General features: G+C 35.6%; 1 protein-coding gene across 3 annotated transcripts in view; it reads left to right on the forward strand.

The window, feature by feature from the left end:
* The window catches only part of LRRC7 (leucine rich repeat containing 7), a 496,684-nt gene that overhangs the window by 389,464 nt on the left and 85,625 nt on the right, over positions 1 to 21,595 (forward strand). For all 3 annotated transcript variants that reach the window (XM_080658305.1, XM_080658301.1, XM_080658302.1), the window contains exons 15-21: positions 1,704 to 1,803; positions 4,419 to 4,543; positions 6,524 to 6,772; positions 11,656 to 11,856; positions 16,945 to 17,056; positions 17,260 to 17,440; positions 18,815 to 20,480. In XM_080658305.1, the coding sequence (XP_080514431.1) occupies positions 1,704 to 1,803; positions 4,419 to 4,543; positions 6,524 to 6,772; positions 11,656 to 11,856; positions 16,945 to 17,056; positions 17,260 to 17,440; positions 18,815 to 20,480 (2,634 nt within the window). The remainder of the gene's footprint in view (positions 1 to 1,703; positions 1,804 to 4,418; positions 4,544 to 6,523; positions 6,773 to 11,655; positions 11,857 to 16,944; positions 17,057 to 17,259; positions 17,441 to 18,814; positions 20,481 to 21,595) is intronic.

Genomic DNA, 21,595 nt, shown 5'->3' on the forward strand with positions numbered 1-21,595 from the left:
TTACTTGAAAGAGAAGTTGGAGTGCTTCACTGGGCAGGAAAAAGTTTAGCTAAATCAGAAAGCAGGTCTAATTAAGCAAATTTATTCTCTCTCTCTCTCTCTCTCTCTCTCTCTATATATATATATATATAAAAGGCTAAGTTGACTCACGCATGCGTGATACATATAAAGCTCTCACTGGTGCCAATTGCACGCATGTGTTTTGATCTGTCATTGTCAATCGTGAATTTGGTTAAATCTCCTATTATAGAGAAAGGGCGAATAGCGAGATTAAAATATTTCTTCTAATTAACTTCCTTTCAATGTGCACTAATCCATGCACCAGGCCACTAGTATATACACTGTGTGGCCAGATTATTATGATCTCTGAACGCATAATAATCTGGCCACTCAGTGTATATCCTCTATAATAAAATGCTAATATGCAAATTGCCCCCTCGACCAGGAGTTCGACCAGCAGGCAGGCCAGCCAACTGCCCATGTCCCCTCCCCCCTGGTCAGGCTGGTTGGACCCCACCCATGCACAAATTCATGCACCGGGCCGCTAATATATATATATATATATATATATATATATATATATATATACACACACACACACACACACACACACACACACACACACACACACACTGAGTGGCCAGATTAGTATGCTTTCAGAGATCATAATAATCTGGCCACTTAGTGTATATAAAAGGCTAAGCAACCTGCAGGTAAGTATGATGCGCACTGACCACCAGGGGGCAGATGCTCAACACAGGAGCTGCAGAGTGACAGCAACTTTGTAGAGTGCCCTCTTGCACTACAGGACCCCTCAGAGGATGTCAGACTGCTGGTTTTGGCCTGATCCCCACAGGACAGGCTGAGGGGCCCCACCTGCCAAAGGGACCACACTCACTCCACAGCTGCCCTTCGAGCCCCGGCACCACCCCAGGTGTGGCCTGCCAGGGAGGGACAACGGGAGGATGGCTCCAGGGCATGTCCAGCCCGTCTCACCCAGTCCCGCCCCACAGGCCACCTTCTAATTAATTTCCTTTCAATGTGCATATATCCATGCACTGGGCCTCTAGTAATATATAATATCAGCATTCTAAAAACCCCTTTAAAATAGTATGTTTGAAATCAAATTAATTAATAAAGAATAATATATTACCATCCATAGGTCATTATATTATGATATATCAGATACAAGTACTGTTGCCTATCTGTATGTAGACCCTGTCTTTGGTTACAAAATAGCTCTTAAATATAAATGCTTATGCTTTAACCTAATTAATTTCATTGATTATCTTGCATAGCTTGAATTTGATAGCAAATTTCATTTGGTGCTTTTTGGACAACAGCTTATGAAAATGAATGGATATATAGAGCCATACCAAAAGCTTACTTAGTTTAAACAATTTAATACATTTTTTGGTCTCTTCAGGATTAAAACTGACATTGCTCAGTGAGGATGGATAATTTTATAAAAGAATATACTTGAGAAAAAAAATTTCATTATGAATAACTTAGAATTTGAAAATATTCCCCAGCAATAGTCTTAGTTTATGTTATAATTTCTAGTTTCATTACTTTTTCCTTGCTTTCCTTTTAACTTTTCATTTAGCTTGGTGAGTCCAGACTATTGATCATTATCACTTATTGATCATAAAATAAATATTTGCTAGCTTATTGATCTAATTTATATGTTTTTTTGCTTCCAGTCCAAAGCCCTTATCCCTTTACAAACTGAAGCCCATCCAGAAACAAAGCAAAGAGTATTGACTAACTACATGTTTCCCCAGCAACCTCGTGGTGATGAAGGTAAATTGTCAGCAGAAATGTCTCCCAAACTTATATAATAATGGGCCAAAGAGAATCATTTTCTTCTGATCTTTGGCCAGGAATACTAACATGTGGGCAAGGCTATAAAGATAATTACATGACTTACATCAATCATTTAGAGGTTAGCTATTAAGTATGAATCTTATCTTCACACTATAATATTTTAAGTAAGATTCCAAAAACATAACTCTCTCTCTTTGTCATAAGAATATTGACTTTCAGGATCAACTTCTTCTCTTGGTGGATTACAAGGCCCAGGATTAGTTGACCAAATGTGGTACCCAGCTCGTTGAAATGAGCGAAGAAGAGTCAGATCTTAAGGAAGATTCAGAAAGCTAGTTTAATTCCTGTGTTCCCTAATCTCATGAATGAAATTTAAACATTTAATACAATGATCCAAGGCCCCAAATTATTTCATGTTAAGGGTCAACCATCAAAAGATGACCTGCAAACGATGACTGTTCTTTTTTCTTCAAGTTGAGTTTCCCTTAAACAACATCAGCAACTATGATAGGAGTACTTTTTGAAAAACCTAAACCTTTTCCAATAATTAAATCTTCTATCCTATGGCCACATTATTCATACAATGTTTAAAACAGTATTGCCCTTTAGAATTTGGAACTCAGCATGGGCCACTTAGTCCAAGACAGCATAGGCTTTCCTGCACATTTTCTAGTCTTATGTCACTGTCATTCATTCTTAGAAGAGTAAATCCACTTTAATCCACCAGTCAGTTAAATTCACTCAATCCACTTTAATGAGACTAACTTTTAAAATAAATTATTGGTATATGTATTTCTCATTATTGGGGATAATAATGAGAAGTATATTTAGTCTTTGATATATGAGCATTGGAATGAATCATTTTGGAATATTTTAGGATATTTTTATTCATATTTGACTTACAGAAGTAAGATAAGGAAAGTGTCATTTTAATATGCATTTTTCAGACTTTAATAAAATTGATCTTTTGAATTTATGAAAGATAAGCCACCATGTTTATAGATGGTGTAAGAAAAGACTTTTATAAGAATTATGTTTTATTCATCTACCTTTACTTATATTTACATTTTAATATCCCTATGTTATCAAAATATTTCTCTTAAAAAAGATGTAAAGAAAAATGAAACTGCCTTATATTCACTGGTTATTTCTGAGATCCAGTTTCACAGATTAAATCTCTAATTTGTTACAGGGAGTGAGGTAGATCTAGTTAGGTAAGGTGATGTTAAGGAATTAGCCTTGTTTTTCTTTGGTTTCCTTTGGAAAGAAGAGTTAGTATTAGAACAATTTTATTGAACTTTAAGCAATTCACCCTCTGGTTTTTCAGGCAGAAGTGTATTAAGTGAATTTTCAGAATCCTTTGCAACAAAAAACAAAATATTATCATTAGCCAACAATTTGATGTAAAGATTTATAAGCCATTTATTTTCAACTTAAGTTGAAACACATTTAGACCTTCATGTTAAAGACTAAATTTTTCACATGTTTGTTACCCTAAAAATAAACTCCCTTCCATTACCCCGACCCCACCTTACCCGCTCCACCTCCCCAACACACACAATGGTGCAGTCTTAGACACTTTACAAAACCATTGTTATATAGTTAGTACCTTTTATAAAATCCTGACACAGTTTAGTAGTTACAAATATGAGCTTTGTAATTACACAGACATGCAACAGAATCCTGTATACACCACAGAGAAACTGCATGACTTTGAGCAAGTCTTAAAATTCAGGTATAGTTTTCTCATTAGTAAATTGAGGGTGATGTTAGTACTACCATTGTGCTGTTGTGAAGATTAAAAAGATAAGCCTGGTTGAGCCTTGTCCTGTACACTGAAAGTTTGCTGGTTCAATTCCAGATCTGGGCACATACCTGGGAATCTGAAGGCAACCAATTGATGCCTCTCTCTCTCTCTCTCTCTCTCTCTCTCTCTCTCTCTCTCTCTCTCTCTGGCCTCTCTCCTATCAGTCCTCAGGTGAGGATTAAAGATTAAAAGAGATAATATTTTAAAATGTTTAGTCCAATTCTCTATTATTTTTGTCCTATGAGGAGCTCATTCTCTACACTGGAAACTTCCCAACCTCAATACATAATTAATGTATACTTAGGAAACTTGAATTGTGTTAAGATGTTAAAAGATCACCCTAGCTGGTTTGGCTCAGTGGATAGAGCATTGACCTGCAGACTGAAGGGTCCCAGGTTCGATTCTGGTCAAGAGCACATGCCCAGGTTGCCGACTTGATCCCCAGTAGGGGGTGTGCAGGAGGCAGCTGATCAATGGTTCTCTCTCATCATTGATGTTTGTATCTCTCTCTCCCTCTCCCTTCCTCTCTGAAATCAATAAAAATATATATTTAAAAAAAGACCATGTAACAAATATCAAGGGAATTTTATTCCCACTTTCCTCCCCCTTTCCTTTTTTCTCCTTTATCCCTTTATATTCTTTTTTCTTTATTTGTTTTTTTCCCTTTTAAAAAAATTTTGTATTTGTTTGTAGTGCCTATCACCATTGTTTGCATAGTGTACTGAGCTCTATTAAAAACACTTTATGTAAAAATAAGCAATAATCTTCTGGAATCTAACTGTAGATTTCCAGTCAGACAGTGACAGCTTTAACCCGACACTGTGGGAAGAGCAAAGACAGCAACGCATGACTGTTGCCTTTGAATTTGAAGACAAAAAGGAAGATGACGATAATGCTGGGAAAGTTAAGGTGAACCTTTTAATTGTTGTTTCTTCTTCCTCCTCATTACTTTTGCTTGTTCGATGTTCTTATTCAAATAGATTTTGAAACAAATGGAGTGACCCCTGCTAGATGGTCAGATACATCTTTAAGTCTCAGGGTGGTACCTTTCATTATAGCAGAATGGTAATTTTGAAAACATTGTTTTGCTTGAGAATGAGACTAATGTCCTAATTCTGACTGAGCACATTTGATAGGCCACCCCATCTTACAGAACAGCATGAAAGAGATTCAAGGTGAGAAAAAAACTGGGGGGAAAAATCTGGGTGATGGGCTTTTCCTGAGTATCTTATATATCTTTTGAAACACTGAAATGTGTGTTTTTTTCATCACTGAACAAAACATCATGCAGACTGTTGAAACCAAATTACACATTTATTGAAGAGCTGATGGATGAATATAGTACATTGGTATTAAAATCTCTGAAAGAGTCTATATTACTGGGATATTTGAGAAGAATTGGTGAGTTTTTTTTTAAGTGTGAGGACAAGTCTTAAAGGAGGTGAGGGCTAATAACAGATGATGTTCCTTAGAGAAAATAACTTCAATTTTTTTTAACTCCAAAACATATTTTTTAAAATCTTTTATTGGAACCAATCTAAGTCAAGTAACAAGGCTGAATTTTAAAACCTATATTTTTCATTAACTTTAAAAAGATTAGAATTGATATAGATTTTATCAATATCAGATCTTTATATTATCATTGTAGCAACATCTTGAATCTCTCATTTTTATGGCATTATATGTACACTTTTTTTTATCATGGGTACTAATTTCCTAGGTAATCGTATAGTTATTCCATTAATAGATCTAGATTGTATAATGTGTTCTTTTCTGTCCTCTCCACATTTTATAAACTTTTTTTTAAACCAACACACTTTGAAACCTTATTAGAATTAGACAGTAAGGTAAATTGACAGAGCATATCTATATGGATTTCCAAATCAAAATGATAATTCTGTTAAAAATCTGAGTTTAAAAATGTTTCTGGGTTGTTAATTAGTGCTATCTAAGAACCAGAGACATTTTTATTGTGAATTCCTAGAAAAAAATAAGACCAAACTAAAAATAAACAAAAACCTTTAGAAACGTTTTTAAGGATTTTATATGTTAGATCCAGAACCAGTGGGTGATGCATTCTATACTGGACCTTTGATTCATTGTTTTGCTCCACCGAATGTAAAAACCATACACTTCTTCCTAAAAATCTATATTCAAAGGATCCAAGAGGAAAAGAGTATATTTAATATACTCTGGTATATGTGACAATGAAAACATAAAATATAGTCAATGCAAACAATTATTTAGAAGCCCTGTTTGTGTGTTATGTGCTCAGGTCTGTTTATAATCAGAGTAGATGCATTATATTTTAGAGTGCATTTTTCTCTGTGTTCATTTATATTTGGTTTATTTCTATTTTGGTAAAACCGTATGTGTTTCCTAAATCTCAATCTACTTTACTTCGACTAATTTTAATATTTCTAATGCCATTCATTGGCTATTAGACAAATTGGGACACAAACAAACTTCTAAATAAATCATCATAGAAATATGATGTATGGAATATACTGAACTCTTAAACTAAATCACGCTTTTCTGGTTCATTACATGTACATTCAACTTAGCACAATTTTACATTTAATTTACATAAAATTTAAAAAGGAACCAGTTTCCTATGCCACCAACTTCCAAATGGACTAGAGTATAATGCCCTAATTATAGTGTGTACAGTGTAATATGAATGCTGCATTGTGTGAAGAAATTGCAACACTTTAGCTTCATATGATATTGGTACCATTTTATTACAGGAATTAAAAGTATTTTTCTGATGGTTATTTTAAATGCATTACCCAGAATGGAAAAAAAATCAAGAGTAGGAAAATGATAAAGTGAAAGTATTGCTACAGTGCTCCTCTTTCTCCCAGAAAATGGAGATTCCTTCTCCCACAGGATCACTCCTGCCAAGCCCCCTGGGAAAGGGGCCAGCGTGGGATTACTCTCCAACCTGCCAGACTGTCTGGCGATTGCTGCACACCATGGGCCAGGTGTGATCAGCAGATCCAAGATATGCCCGTCCCCCAGAATGACCCACAGCTGGCATGGGGTTGTATAAGTGGCCTCCAGCAAGAAAGGAGCATGTGCACTCCATTGCCAGTTGCAGCACAATCCACCACTCTTCCCTCTCTAAGTGGCAGACAGGTAGGCCTAGGTGTTTGGGGTCAGAGAATCCCCCATGTAGAGGCAACCTTGGAACAGTGGTTTAAGGGGTATGTTCTGCATGATTTGGGGTAAAAAATATTGATCATAGAAACTTACCAACTGCCAATGTTTGATCCCCACTTAATTTTTGTTCATTGACATTGGCAATGGGGCGGGGAGACCTGAGTCAGAGGGGAGGGAATAATATGAAGTACCTAAAGGGGGGATAACTGGCATGGTTTTTGAGGTGGGTGCTTCATTTTTTATTTATGTTTTTATTTTTAAAGACTTATTTTTATTTAAAGTGTGGGAATACCAATAGTCAAGCAGAATGTTGATGACGCTATTGAGAAAAATCTAAATTGTCCTCACGCATACATACATTTTTTTAAAATACTAATTCTGGGGGAGATTAAATAACTAAACTTGATTCTTAAAATAAATTGAGACTTAAATTGAGATTTGCTGAGAGTGAACTTTAAGCACAATGATGGCACCTGTTGAAAAGCATCAATTTACCTTTAATTTGAAGGCACAGATGATGAGAATTCCTGTAAGAGAAGATTGGTTTGGGAGTTGTGGCAAACAGGGTTTGTTTGTTTTTTTACCTCTGTGGGTTGGGTTCAAGAGTTTAATGGGGGGAAAATGTCTTGACGGGATGTGAAAAAACACTGCATTTTTTGTAAACTTTACCATCCACATGTAATGGACTAGATTCTTATTGTCTTATATTCTTTCTGCAATATAAGGCAAGCTGAAAATGCATTTTCCTAACTAAAACTGCTATATTCTTTCTTTGTGTGTAAAATGTTCTAATTAATTCCTAGAATAAGATACTTAACACTTAATAATCAAAGCATTAACTATTATTTCTCTTACTGGAATTTACAACCAAATCAAAATAGAATTTAATCATTATATAAGAAAACCACAGTTCTGTGTGGTCAAGTATCACTTCTAAATGCCCTAGCTATTAACACTAATTCTTTCTTCATTGCTAAATTTTGGGGAGTCTCCAACATCTTGCAGCTGCTATTTGCATTTACTGCACTTTATTTAGATCTAAGATATATAGAATTTTATGAAAAGCTTCTATTTTCCAAAATTAAAATAAAATAGCATTTCAGTAAAAATTTTGCATTTTAGTACAATGTATATGTGAAATGAGCAAATACTTTATGGTGAGTGATATACACAACATTTTGGTAAGAGCATAATTGACAGATTTTTTCCACCTATGTGTATAAAAAGTAAATTTACATATATATTCATCCCATATTAGAATAAAGGAATATTCCTAGCCTAAATATTTAGATATATAAAGAAACTGCTTTTGTATTTGGGCATTGCTGACCTATTTATATAATTGTGTTTATGATCATGTTTGTTCATTTCTGAAGTACAGCACACATGAGTTGAAGAGTAGAAAGGAAAAACAATCTGGAAAATGGTATAAAATATGCTTTCACAAAGTTTACAAATATAACAAAATTATAAAATTATAGTTTAATTAAAAAATAAATTATAAACTATTATGTTAGCTTCATGTTATAAAAAATTGAAATTATGTTATTTAACTCAATAACATTATCATATTAGACTTATAGTATTTCTTCCACAAGAGAGTACAAATATGTGCTACCCCTGTACCAGAGAATAGCTCTGAGTCAAGTAATACTTGTGTAGCATAAACTTTGGATGAAAGACCTGAGTTTGAATTTGGGCTTTGCTACCTACTAGCAATGTGATCTTGGGCAAGCAACTTACATTGTCTGAGCCCTGGGTTGTTGTTGTTTTCCATTAAATGGGAATAGATGCTTTAACGAATTGTGAAATTTAAATGAGATTTAATTATAATTTATCATAATTATTAATTAACAATTAATAATTTAATATTTATATTGAAAATTGTGGTAAATAATGAAATGTGTATTATTATATGAATAGCTAATAAGAAGTTAAATATCCTTATAAAACATTTTGCCTGGTGCCTGACACATGGCAAATACTAAATAAATGATAGTGTTGCTGCATGGAATCTGAAAAAAATCATTCAGACAGTTATAGTACTGCAGGTAGACATATATAGTAGAATCTGTATTGCCAAAGGAATCCAGATTTTTAAAAATACATAAATAGAATATGATATTAGAAACAGTATCTAACCTCTGCATAGAATCTATAAATTTTCAAAGGACTATCACATTTATTATTTCATTTTAGCTCCAGATTAACACAAGCTTGTCAGAGAGACATTATCACTCCCATCTATATATATAAAAGCCTAATTATCAAAGTGTCCCCTCAGGAGTTCTACCAACTGAAGTTCGATCACTCGCTATGACATGCACTGACCACCAGGGGGCGGCACGGAACAAAGGAAGGCCCTGGCTGGCAGCCACTAGGACCCTACCTATGTACAAATTTCATGCACTGGGCCTCTAGTATTATATAAGTAGAAATTGATAGCTGGTCAGCGTAAATCTGGCTTAAATTTAAGTTTTCAGACTCTAAGTCCAGTAAGTTCTGCTGGTAGACTAATAAATGGAAAGCAAGGAGCTTATTGTATAGGTAGAACAAATCTGTTTTATGAGACCTGAAGTTTCCACAGTTTTGAGAGGGACCTCTTTAAGGAAAAGAATATAAAATAACTGTGTAAATACATAAGTAAGGCCTCTCACAAGGCTTTGAAAGGAACCCGTACAAGTGACAGGCCCTAAAGCATAAGCTTCATTAATTTCATGGTAAATCCACTTCTGTTTCTAGATTTAAAAATATTTATAGAGATGAAATAGTCAAACATATTCTGGTGATGTGACCAAAATATCACATTAATTTGTTTATAAAATAAACAGAAAATATTGGTACTATAGCCATTAGTAAATAGCCATATAATTGTGTCAGATGGGACATAGCATCTACAAAAATATATTACATTATTCAGTGAAGTATTTAATTCAATTAAAGAAGAATGCTTCACATTTTTGCCTTTGATTTAATTAGAAGTGCAATTTCAGCATTGAGGATATTTTAAGGAACACGGAATTTTAACTTAGTGCCCTACTTGAGAATTATTTTTCATTCATATGTTGCTAATTATTAAAAATTAAAAGATGTTTTTAATTGGCATTATAGTTGTACTATTCTATACTTTACATTTTTAAATGTAGTATTTGGTTTTTAGCCCTTTGATATCAAGTGTTTTTAAACAAGTTCAACAATAAAATTTAAAACTTTAATTTAATTTGTGATTAACATTTCTACTACATTTTAACAGCAGATCCAAGATGCATGCATCCCAATAGACTTTGTCTTGCATTGATATCATGCATTTTGTGTTTATTTAAGAATGCATTTTAAATTAAGTGCCCTGGGATATATTTATATTACACTCTAACAACTTACACTTTTTCTGTAAAGTCAAACTTTTTGAGTTATACTTTTATAACTTTATTTCTATATATTATTAATGTCATCCTTGTTTATTTGGGAGTATAAGAGATTAAATTACATTTAAACCATACATACACTAGCAACATTATCTGGTTTTTCATCAGCTTTCCAAAAATGTATTGGGAAAATAATTTTGTATTTTTTACTGAAAGGAATGTTAGAAATCATCCAAGTGCCAATATTTGAGAAGGAAAATGAGCCACAAGAAAGACAAAACACTAGAATAACAAAGTTGGTGGATTTGCTAAAACTGCAGATGAGCAAAAGTGTTTAAGTTCATATTCATACTCCTCAGATCTGTACCACCACCATGGTTTCTTACATCCCATGAATTACATGTGCCCTTCCCTCTTTCTTTTTCTCTCTCATTCCCACTCTTCCTCCTCAGCTTCTCTCCCACTTGCTCCTCCTCAACCCCCACACACTTTCCACAGACACATACTCGCCACAATCACATAAACCATTCCATTTTGTAAAGTTGATTCTACTCAGATACAAAACGGCATGATTTTTTGAAACGAGCCTGGTCAAGTAAATCTGCCCCTTATTTTTCCTCTCCTCCCTTTTAATCAGCATGAACAGTTTATATCTATTCCATGCAAGTACTCTGATGTTTCAGTATTCTATATGGAATATCTTATATTTTCTCTCTCTAAGTTAAATGGGAAAAATAATCATTAATATATGTTTCTAAAGTCAGATTGATACACCAAAAAGGAGTTCAAGTATAGAAATAATATCGGGATAAACATAAGCCAAACTTTATGTTTGCCTAGAATGTCTTAGAAAATGTTCACAATTTTTTATTTCTCTTTAGTGTAAGACATTATCCACAAAGCATGTTACTTTATAAGGGTAAAAATTAAATTTAAATTAAACTTAATTTAAATTTAAACACCCTGAAATATGTTTTCTTAAACGTTAACAAGAATTAGCTACCCTACCTTTTGATGTAACATACCAATTAACAGAAAGCTGAAACATATTTGGGTAGCAGATATTGTCCCCTCCTTCAGCACCTGCATTGATATTTTTAATATAAAAATAATTACTTATAAATAATTCATGTCAGGAAAAGGACAGCCTCTCAGGAAAATATAAAAGCAAATAATTGTCTTACATTTTTCAGAGATTAACTGTCACTTAAGTGTTGGATGTACTGCTATTTCAACCATTATAGGGTAGATCTAAAGATAGCATATAATCCAAAAATTGTGTTTAATCTGAAAGGGTGGGCAGGGGTGGGAAGAAATCCCACAAGCAGAATGAGAGAAGAGCACTGAGTGTTCTACTCTACAGCACAGTTTCTCAGCCAGCTCAGCACTCACTATACTGCATTTGGTTCTACTACTACACATAAAGTGGAGTAGTTTTGTGAACATGCTTGCTGAAGGTATTTTGATATTAAATTTCTTTTTATAAACTTCTAGGTTGAAATAAACCTAAAACGATATCCAACACCTTACCCAGAGGATTTAAAGAATATGGTAAAATCTGTTCAAAATCTGGTGGGTAAGCCAAGCCATGGAGTACGTATTGAGAATTCAAATCCAACTGCTAACACGGAACAAACTGTGAAAGAAAAATATGAACACAAGTGGCCTGTAGCCCCAAAGGAGATTACAATGGAGGTATTTCAAGGTTATTGGTAATTGCCAGTGTGGTTTGGATTTTTCGGAATTACTAAATCATACGTATGGATTTTTTTTAACTGAATAGATCTTTAAAAAGTACATTTTGTTTCCCAAAATATAAATTGAGTCCCTCTACTCTTTCAAACTATGAGAGTTGCATTTACTAAATCACAGATAAGTGATACCCTCATGGCCTAAAAACATTAATACAGCTCCAAAAGTTCCAATATACACAGAAAAAATAATTTGCTCACCCAGCCAGTACATGCATTATATCATTTTCATGATAGTCTTTTGGAAACTTCAAACTTTTATTGTATGAGTCATTAGAAGAGACTAACTGAAGATTTTTTTTTATTCTGCAAATCTCAGTAAAATTCCTGATCAGACTGAGAGCCAAAAATTTTTTTCAAATATTTTTTGTTGCCCTAACCGGTTTGGCTCAGTGGATAGAGCATCGGCCTGCAGACTCAAGGGTCCCAGGTTCGATTCCAATCAAAGGCATGTACCTTGGTTGCGGGCACATACCCAGTAGGAGGTGTGCAGGAGGCAGCTGATCGATGTTTCTCTCTCATCGATGTTTCTAACTCTCTATCCCTCTCCCTTCCTCTCTGTAAAAAATCAATAAAATATATTTTAAAAATATATATTTTTGTGTTTAGGTTACAATCTTCTAGGAAACACTACTATAAACAACAACAAAAAAGGGGGAGATAACTTTGAAATTTAGCTTTTTTCAATCTAGTCATGTGAGTTTAAGTCCCATATTTTGAATTAATTAGATATTCATCCTTATCAATTTGTTTGGTCTGAAAAGAATTCAACTACATGTATGCCACCTCTGCACTATCTCATCAACACTTCAGATAATTTGCTTATCACCTTTTTATCTTCATTAGATACTTAATTTTTATGAAAATATCTAGAAGTTACTATACCTATTTCTCTAAAATCTAGATTGGTGAAACTCTTTTACAAATCTGCATTTCAGAGCATCAATTTGTTGCACTGATTAAACACCAACTGTATATTTAGCACTGTGCTAAACACTGTGAGAGGGAAAGAAGAAATATAAAATGTGTGCATAGTCCCCAACTAATTTAGGGCCTTGTCAGGTAAACTTAACAAAGATGAATTAAGTAGAGAGTATTTAATATGAAATATGATCATATGGTTACTTGTGTGATGGAGAATGTAATACTCTAAGAAATTAGAGAGATAAGCAATCATTGCCAATCAGTTAAAAAGTTACTTGAAGCATTGCTGTGATCAAACATCAAGTGTCCCTAGATAATCAATGTGAGACAGAAATTAGAGAGGTAGTATCTAATATGATTCCAAGGTTGGAGAAGGTAGACGTGGTGTCCAATAGATGCATGCATTCCATTAATAAGTAGTTTTGGTTATTTAAAAATAAAGTAAAAATATTATATTCTCTTTAAATTTATGTATATTGTTTTTAAATTATCACAAAGTAGTCATAAACATATATACAAGTTTGCACCTAATTACTTAATAAATGGGATCGTTAGGTATTTCTTTAGTCTAGGGTCCATGTATCAAAATTATTAAGATACCAAAGGCATTCGTATACCAAGAATTCAGGAACTTCTGGCCTTTAATTGTTTTATGTCAGAGCTTTATTCACTGTACCCTTCTTCCTCCTTCCTTATCTCCTCTGTCCCTGCCTTCCTCACTCCACAATATCCCCCATCACTATATTTTAACTTCACTCATAATATTATATTAACATATTAATATCCATAATATAATGTATTAGATCATCAAAGTAAGAAGGATTTTATTTTATTGGCCATATGGTAGATTGATGTTGTGAAAATACATTTGATTCAACAAACAGGTGATAAAATGTGTACAGGTAGGGCAGCCAACACTTAATTCAAAAAAATTTCAGAGAAATTGTCTTGGCCTTCAATAAACTTCTAATTGGATGAAACATGTTACCAGGGTTACAACACTAGACCATATTAGTCATTCACTTATTCAACAGATATTTATTGTGCCCCTACTCTATAGTAGGCACTGTGCTAGACATTGGGTGGACAATAGTGGACAAAACAGACGTGGTCCCTGCCCTCATGAAACTTACAGTCTGCAGTTAATAAATTAAATAATAATAATAATAATAAATGTTTTTATTATATTTAATGCAAATAAGCAGAATGATCAGAGGGTCCTATTGATCAGGGTGACCAGGGAAGGCCTTTCTGTTGAGGTAATAATCTTTATCTTGAAAATTTAAAAATGAGAATTTCTAGCTATGTAAAGAGCTGGTGCTACAGACTCCGCAAAAATTAATATGTTAAAACCTATGTGATGGTATTTGGAGGTGGAGTCTTTGGTAGGTGATTAGAAAGGGTAGAGCCCTCATTAATGAGATTATAAGAGACTCAGATTGCTCCCTAGCCCCTTCCATCCATCATGTGAGGTCACAGAGAGAAGATGGCCATCAATGAACCAGTTGGGGTATAAGAGTGAAAGTTTGATCTAAACATATAAGATAATTATTGAATATCTAAGGCATAACAGGAAAAAATAGTAAAACCCTTTATTATATTTACATTTCTGCATTGTGCAACTATTTGGTTTGTTATTTTGACTAAAACAAAAGGCCTATACTTCAATATTAAATGTCATAAGAGTATTTTAATATTATTTCAACAAATAAGTTATACTTGTACTTACAGAATATTAGTACTAGACAGAAATTTGCACTATTTCTTATTTTCAATTACCTTCATTTTGTTGATGAATTGAATAAAATCTAGAGAGTTACACTTACTTTCCCAAGGTAACCTGGTCAATAAATGGTAAAGCAGGAATAAAATGGAAATAGGCCACCTTGTAACTGACACTTTTTTGAAAGTCTATATATTTTACGCCTTTTATGATACCATTTATCAAACTTGCATTTGTTTCTACTTACAAATTTCTCCAAAGATGTATAAACTTTTATTCTCTGTTCTTCAAACTTAAAATTTTGTCATAAGTTTCTTTGAAATAATTTTGAAAATCTACAAAAACACAGATTTTCCTCTTCATCTTCAGTATTTCCATCAATCCCACTCTCTTTCCTATCCCTCTTCAAATCTGATACTGCATTTTAAGTGTCTGATGTTCTCCCAGCTGAGCTCACCAGGAAGCAGCACAATATTCATGGAGATCATTGGACTAGAGCCCAGTAGAATCATGCCTCCATGCTGGACTTTTGTCCATCTGTGTCAACCTTACTGAGTCTCAGAATCCACCTCTAGGAAATGAAATGAAAAGATCAACTACATGATCTTTAGTCTTCTTCCCCTAAAATACTCTTTAAACACAAAAACAAAAGTATCAAATATACCCAGGTTTTTCACAGACAAATATTCCCATATCAACCAAATCATAAACAATCCCAAAGATAGAACTTAAGCTAAGATTTAAAGAAGTGGATGTTTCTCTACAATACCTGAAGCCCTAAGCCTTTCACTATGGAAACCTTAACATCCTATATATTATAAAGGGTAATATGCAAATTAACCCTAAGTGGAACATGGGTGGAACAACTGGTCGCTATGATGCACACTGACCACCAGGGGGCAGACACTCAATGCAGGAGCTGCCTCCTGGTAGTCGGTTGTTTTCACAGGGGGAGCGCCACTCAGCCAGAAGCCAGCTCATGGCTGGCCAGCACAGCAGATGTGGCGGGAGCCTCTCCTGCCTCCGTGGCAGCCCTAAGGGTTGTCCAACTAATGGCTTAGGCCCGCTCCCCATGGGCCTAAGCCATTAGTTGGACATCCCCGAGGACTCCCAGGCTGCTAGAGGGATGTCTGACTGCCAGCTTAGGCCTGATCCCCCAGGGAGTGGGCCTAAGCTCCCAGTCGGACACCCCCCAAGGACTCCCAGACTGTGAGAGGGCACAGCCTGGGCTGAGGGACCCCCCTGAATGTATGAATTTTCATGCACTGGGCCTCTAGTTTATAATAAGAGCTTCTATCTGATCATTACTCACAGATTAATTATCAGACAGGACCCATCGCATTTTTTATATTTTTGTCCTCAAGTATATTCTTTCTCCAAATTAATAAAATATTTCCAAATATGTTACATTAATGTTCCAAACTAGCAAGTACTAATAAATGAAAATAATTCTGAAAATTATATTTTTATTTCAAGTTAACCTAAAGATTAAGGGACAATAGACATAAACATAACTGCTGTGCATAAATTTACATCAGTAGATACATAAACAAGCCATTTTTTATATGTAGGAAAAAGTGAGAATTTGGTATTTTTGTCTTCCCTAATTCTCTACCACTACCTGGTTACCTGGGAATAATAATTTGAATTATAGAAGTTGTAAATTTATGGATTTTTTTTACATGTTAAATTGTCAAAGTTCTATTCTCATGCCAATGTTGCTCATTACACTCAATGGATAGATTTAGAATGAAGATTTAGCAGGCTAGACTGATATGAGAAAGCTTAGGAACAAAGCATGATAGAATGAAAGAAATTGGGATCACCTGGGAAACAGTATGAATTAAAAGGGAGATTGGTGGTAAAAGCAAGACTTAGAGGACCCAGTTTTGCATTAATATAGCTAAGGATTCAAAATAATTCCAGTTCTTCAGTGATACACTTTCTTTTTAAAATTCTTACGACATTTTCCCTTTAGAACTCCTACATGGCTTATATTATATGTATCATATTACTCATATAATGCTTATCATAATTGAATCCTGTGCTATAATGAGTTATATCTCATCTCCCCAACTAGATTATAAATTCCCAGCGGTATGGGTGACATCTTGTCTTTCTTTGGAACCTCTACAGTTCTTTGCACAGTGTCAGGCATATAAACAGCATTCAACAAATGTCTGATGAATAAATGTACTCATTTAAATTAGAAAAAAAATTAGGGTTTACCTTAGAGATACATAGGATTCACTACTCCCAGTGCTCCACGGGGATTTAAGTTTTAGAACCCCATCTTTAAATCTGAACCAAATAAAATATTGCCATCTTGGTTAACCATTGTTTTAAATGTTTACTTTCCTTGTCCTATATTATTATATCTCTCAGGATTCTTTTGTTCATCCAGCTAATGATATGAGGATTGGGGAGCTTCACCCTTCATTAGCTGAGACCCCTCTGTACCCACCCAAACTTGTTCTGCTAGGGAAGGACAAAAAAGGTAACATTGTGAACCTGATGTGTAAAATACGCCACAAATGCATGTGCATGATGAATCACCAACTGTAAATTATGATACACCATAGTCTATAGAAAAACTTTACAATTATATATTTCTAACATGTATCGATATGCTATCTGTTACTTTTCTGTGTTTGTAATTCAGTGTTCAGAGCATTATAATATTTTCCTTTTACATTTCAGAATCAACTGATGAGTCTGAAGTTGACAAAACTCACTGTCTGAATAACAGTGTTTCCTCAGGCACTTACTCAGACTACTCGCCTTCCCAGGCTTCCTCAGGATCCTCTAACGCCCGGGTTAAAGTGGGGTCCTTGCAGACAACAGCTAAAGATGCAGTACATAATTCTTTGTGGGGTAACAGGTGTGTTTTCAGAATTCCTTCTTTTCTGTTCCCAAATGCTTATCTTCAGCAACTTATTAAAATGAAATCATCTTAACTTTGGAATTGTATCAGCACATGAGTGACATAGAAAATAGAAGGGGCAGGTAAGTAAATGGAGGCCCCTGGGATTTCCAAGAGCACCTTGAATCCATTTTATAAAGCAAAGCCATTGTTTAAGGGAGATATTATGGATTAATAACAGGTTGAGATGATAGAACAAAAATTCTTAAACAAAAATTTTTTCCCAATACTTATTATATTTATGTAGGCATTTCACCACCCATAATGGTGTTATGGATTAAAGCAAGATGTATGTAAAGCCCTGATATGCCTAGTATAATGTTCAATAAATGTTCAGTAAATTTTTCATTTCCATCATCATCATCATCATCATCATCATCATCATTTTATCACTACCTGGAAAAGTTAGAATATAGGTGAAAGTATTTAATCTTTCCAAAATGGATCCTACTCTATATTACCTCCATTTTACACATGAAAACAACTAAAGCCACAGACTACAATAAAGTGACTCAATGAGGTAGTATTTGCCCAGTTCTGATTCCTTGTTTTGTAATGTGTTGTTGTTTTACACTACAAATAGCAAATAAAAATTATCATATGATATAACTAAACAATGACTTTCATTCATATTTTACTGATAATATCACTACTGTTGGCCATAAATTGTTTGGTAACTAATAAATAACTTTCTATTCACTGATGCCATGATAATATTAACTCTTAACTCCTTATAAATTTCATTATTTTTTCTATAAGCTGAGATTAATTTAGGTACTTTCTTCATTAGCAAAAACACTTAAAAGTCTTTTGCTCACTGATAAAAGATATATAATTCAATATTATTATTGTGCAAATGGTTTTAAAAAATTAGCATCTTCTAGACATACTGTGGTCACTGGTGTGAATATACCAATGATCAAAAGTCATCCCATATAATAAAAGCTTAGTATGCTAAGTGTCCGGTTGACTGGTCAGCTGTTCAACCAATCAAAGCATAATATGCTAATGCTATGCTAAAGCCACTCAACCTGAAGAAAAAAAAAATCTCTGCCCTCATAAGTTTATATTCTAACAGAGAACACAAGATAATACACGATATAATAGATAACTAAAATATATAATATGTTAGAAGTTGTTGATTACTAGGAAGAAATTAAAGTCAGAGCAGGATAAAGGGTGGATTTTTTGGACGTGAAATGGTAGTGAGGTCTTCATCATAAGAGAGGTATGGGTGAATGAGCAGTTCAACAAAGGACGGCGGCGTTCTTGGCTGCCTGTTCCCTTTCTGGCAAGGTCCCATTTTCATACTTCTTCCCATTGTCTTCACAGGATTGCACAATCTTTCCCACAACCTCTTGATTCAAAGCCATTACTCAGCCAGCGGGAGGCTGTTCCCCCAGGGAATCTGCCACAGCGCCCTGACCGGCTGCCAATGAGTGACACCTTCACTGACAACTGGACTGATGGCTCCCATTATGATAACACAGGGTTTGTTGCCGAGGAAACCACGGGCGAGAATGCCAACAGCAATCCTCTCTTAGGTTCCAAATCCAGAAACGCACCTGCTCACGGACGCAGGCCTTTGATCAGGCAGGACAGGATTGTCGGTGTTCCCCTGGAGCTTGAGCAGTCTGCAAACAGACACACGCCAGAAACAGAAGTGCCTCCTTCCAATCCTTGGCAGAACTGGACCAGGACCCCTAGCCCTTTCGAAGACAGGACCGCTTTCCCTTCCAAGTTAGAGACCACCCCCACCACCAGCCCACTGCCTGAAAGGAAAGACCATATGAAAGACTCTGTTGAAATACCTAGTCCCTTTTCTCCGGGACTGCCATGGGAGTATCACGATTCCAACCCCAACAGGAGTCTCTTTTCTCAAATCCACTGCCGCCCAGAATCTTCTAAAGGCATTTCCATCAGCAAAAGCACGGAGAGGCTTTCCCCGCTCATGAAAGACATCAAGTCCAACAAGTTCAAAAAGTCACAGAGTATCGATGAAATTGACATCGGTACGTACAAGGTGTATAACATACCCCTGGAAAACTACGCTGCTGGGAGTGATCACTTGGGAAGCCACGAGCGCCCGGAGAAGCTGCTGGGACCAGAGCACGGCATGTCCAGTATGTCTCGCAGCCAGTCAGTCCCGATGCTGGACGACGAGATGCTCACTTACGGAAGCAGTAAAGGGCCGCAACCACAGAAAGCTTCCATGACAAAGAAGGTCTACCAGTTTGACCAAAGCTTCAATCCCCAAGGAGCGGTGGAAGTTAAAGCCGAGAAGAGGATACCGCCCCCGTTTCCACACAATTCCGAATACATGCAGCAGCCTGGCAAAAGCATCGCCAAGGACCTCATCAGTCCGAGAGCTTACAGAGGGTACCCGCCCATGGAGCAGATGTTTTCCTTTTCCCAGCCATCCGTCAATGAGGACGCTGTGCTGAACGCCCAGTTTGCAAGCCAAGGTGCCAGGGCAGGCTTCTTGAGAAGAGCCGACTCCCTGGTGAGCGCCACAGAAATGGCCATGTTTAGAAGGGTCAGTGAACCTCATGAGCTGCCTCCGAGCGATAGGTACGGCAGGCCTCCGTATAGGGGCGGTCTGGATCGCCAAAGCAGCGTTTCAGTGACTGAGTCCCAGTTCCTGAAAAGGAATGGCAGGTATGAAGACGAACACCCTTCATATCAAGAAGTGAAAGCTCAGGCGGGAAGTTTTCCGGTTAAAAACCTTACCCAGAGGAGGCCATTGTCTGCAAGAAGCTACAGTACAGAGAGTTACGGTGCCTCCCAGACCAGACCAGTTTCAGCTAGGCCTACTATGGCAGCTCTTTTGGAGAAAATACCATCTGACTATAACTTGGGTAACTATGACAAGCCATCAGATAACAGTGATATAAAGACGAGGCCCACTCCTGTGAAGGGAGAGGAGAGCTGTGGTAAAATGCCTGCAGACTGGAGACAACAGCTGCTTAGACATATAGAAGCTAGAAGGTTAGACAGGGTATGTTTGGCATTTCTCTGTAAGAATATCCCTCCTGCCTTTAGTTTTATTTTATTGGCATTTCTAAGTCCATGTAGTGACGCATGAACTACATGGATGAATAGATGATCAGCATTTTGTTTATCTTTATATTGCGGGGAATTGGTCATTATAGTTTTTCATGGGTATTGTTTAATGCTCTTGGAGAGTCCGTAACCTGTAGGTGAGTTGTTCATCAAATCTAGCCTAAATATTGTTAGCAAGAAAGAATTTCACTTGATTATACGGGGATGGTGCTTCAGTCACTTTCTAGCCATTAAGGCAAATTGTCTCTCCGAAGGCACAAAACTGTTCTCTGGTGACCTAAAGAGTGTGATTTTTATTGAATCCATAAAAAAAAGTGAGTATTTTGCCCCTTTCTGCATGGACACACTTTTATTAAAGTCAGGTCTAATTTGTTTATAAAATTTGCATATAGTTACCGCTATGGGACTACTAAAGTTATTACTTCAAAGGAGTAATAATCTTCCCAACAAGAAACAGAAAAGTAAAACAAGCAGACATGCCCTCCTACATGTTATTTTATTTAATAAAAATCCCGCCATTTAGAATGCTAGTCTTTATATAGAAAGAAATGTTTAAATTCAAATCATACTACAGACAACAGAAATAGATGAAGTCTTTATAAAGACTACAAATGTACAAATTAGTGTGTATATTGCAGCAAAAAAAGGAAATGAATACCATTTCAGATAAAAAATTAAGTCACAGTGAAGCATGGAATGCATAATTATTGAGGAGTAAAAAAAATGTATAAAGCCTAGAATTACTTTTTGTTGCCTATTGTTTCACTTTAAGAGGAGTCTGGTCATTCATTTTCTAGAACTGTGACCAGTGACCATCATTATGGAGTGTCCTTTCTGGCTTTGATGTAGAGGCCTTTGTGTGCCCTGCACCAAAAAAAAAAAAAAAAAAAAAAAAGCTCTTTTTTGTGAAAATAGGGCCTTTTCTCATTTTGTAGGTTTAAAAGCTTCAGTGTAAATTGGGAATCTGGGTAATAATACACCATTGGAGTCTTTCACTCAGTACTTTTATTATTTTTATTTGGTGTCCTACTGAAAGCACAGGTCACTGCA

This window comes from Plecotus auritus, assembly GCF_963455305.1.
Source record: "Plecotus auritus genome assembly, chromosome: 2".
NCBI classification, from domain to species: Eukaryota; Metazoa; Chordata; class Mammalia; order Chiroptera; family Vespertilionidae; genus Plecotus; species Plecotus auritus.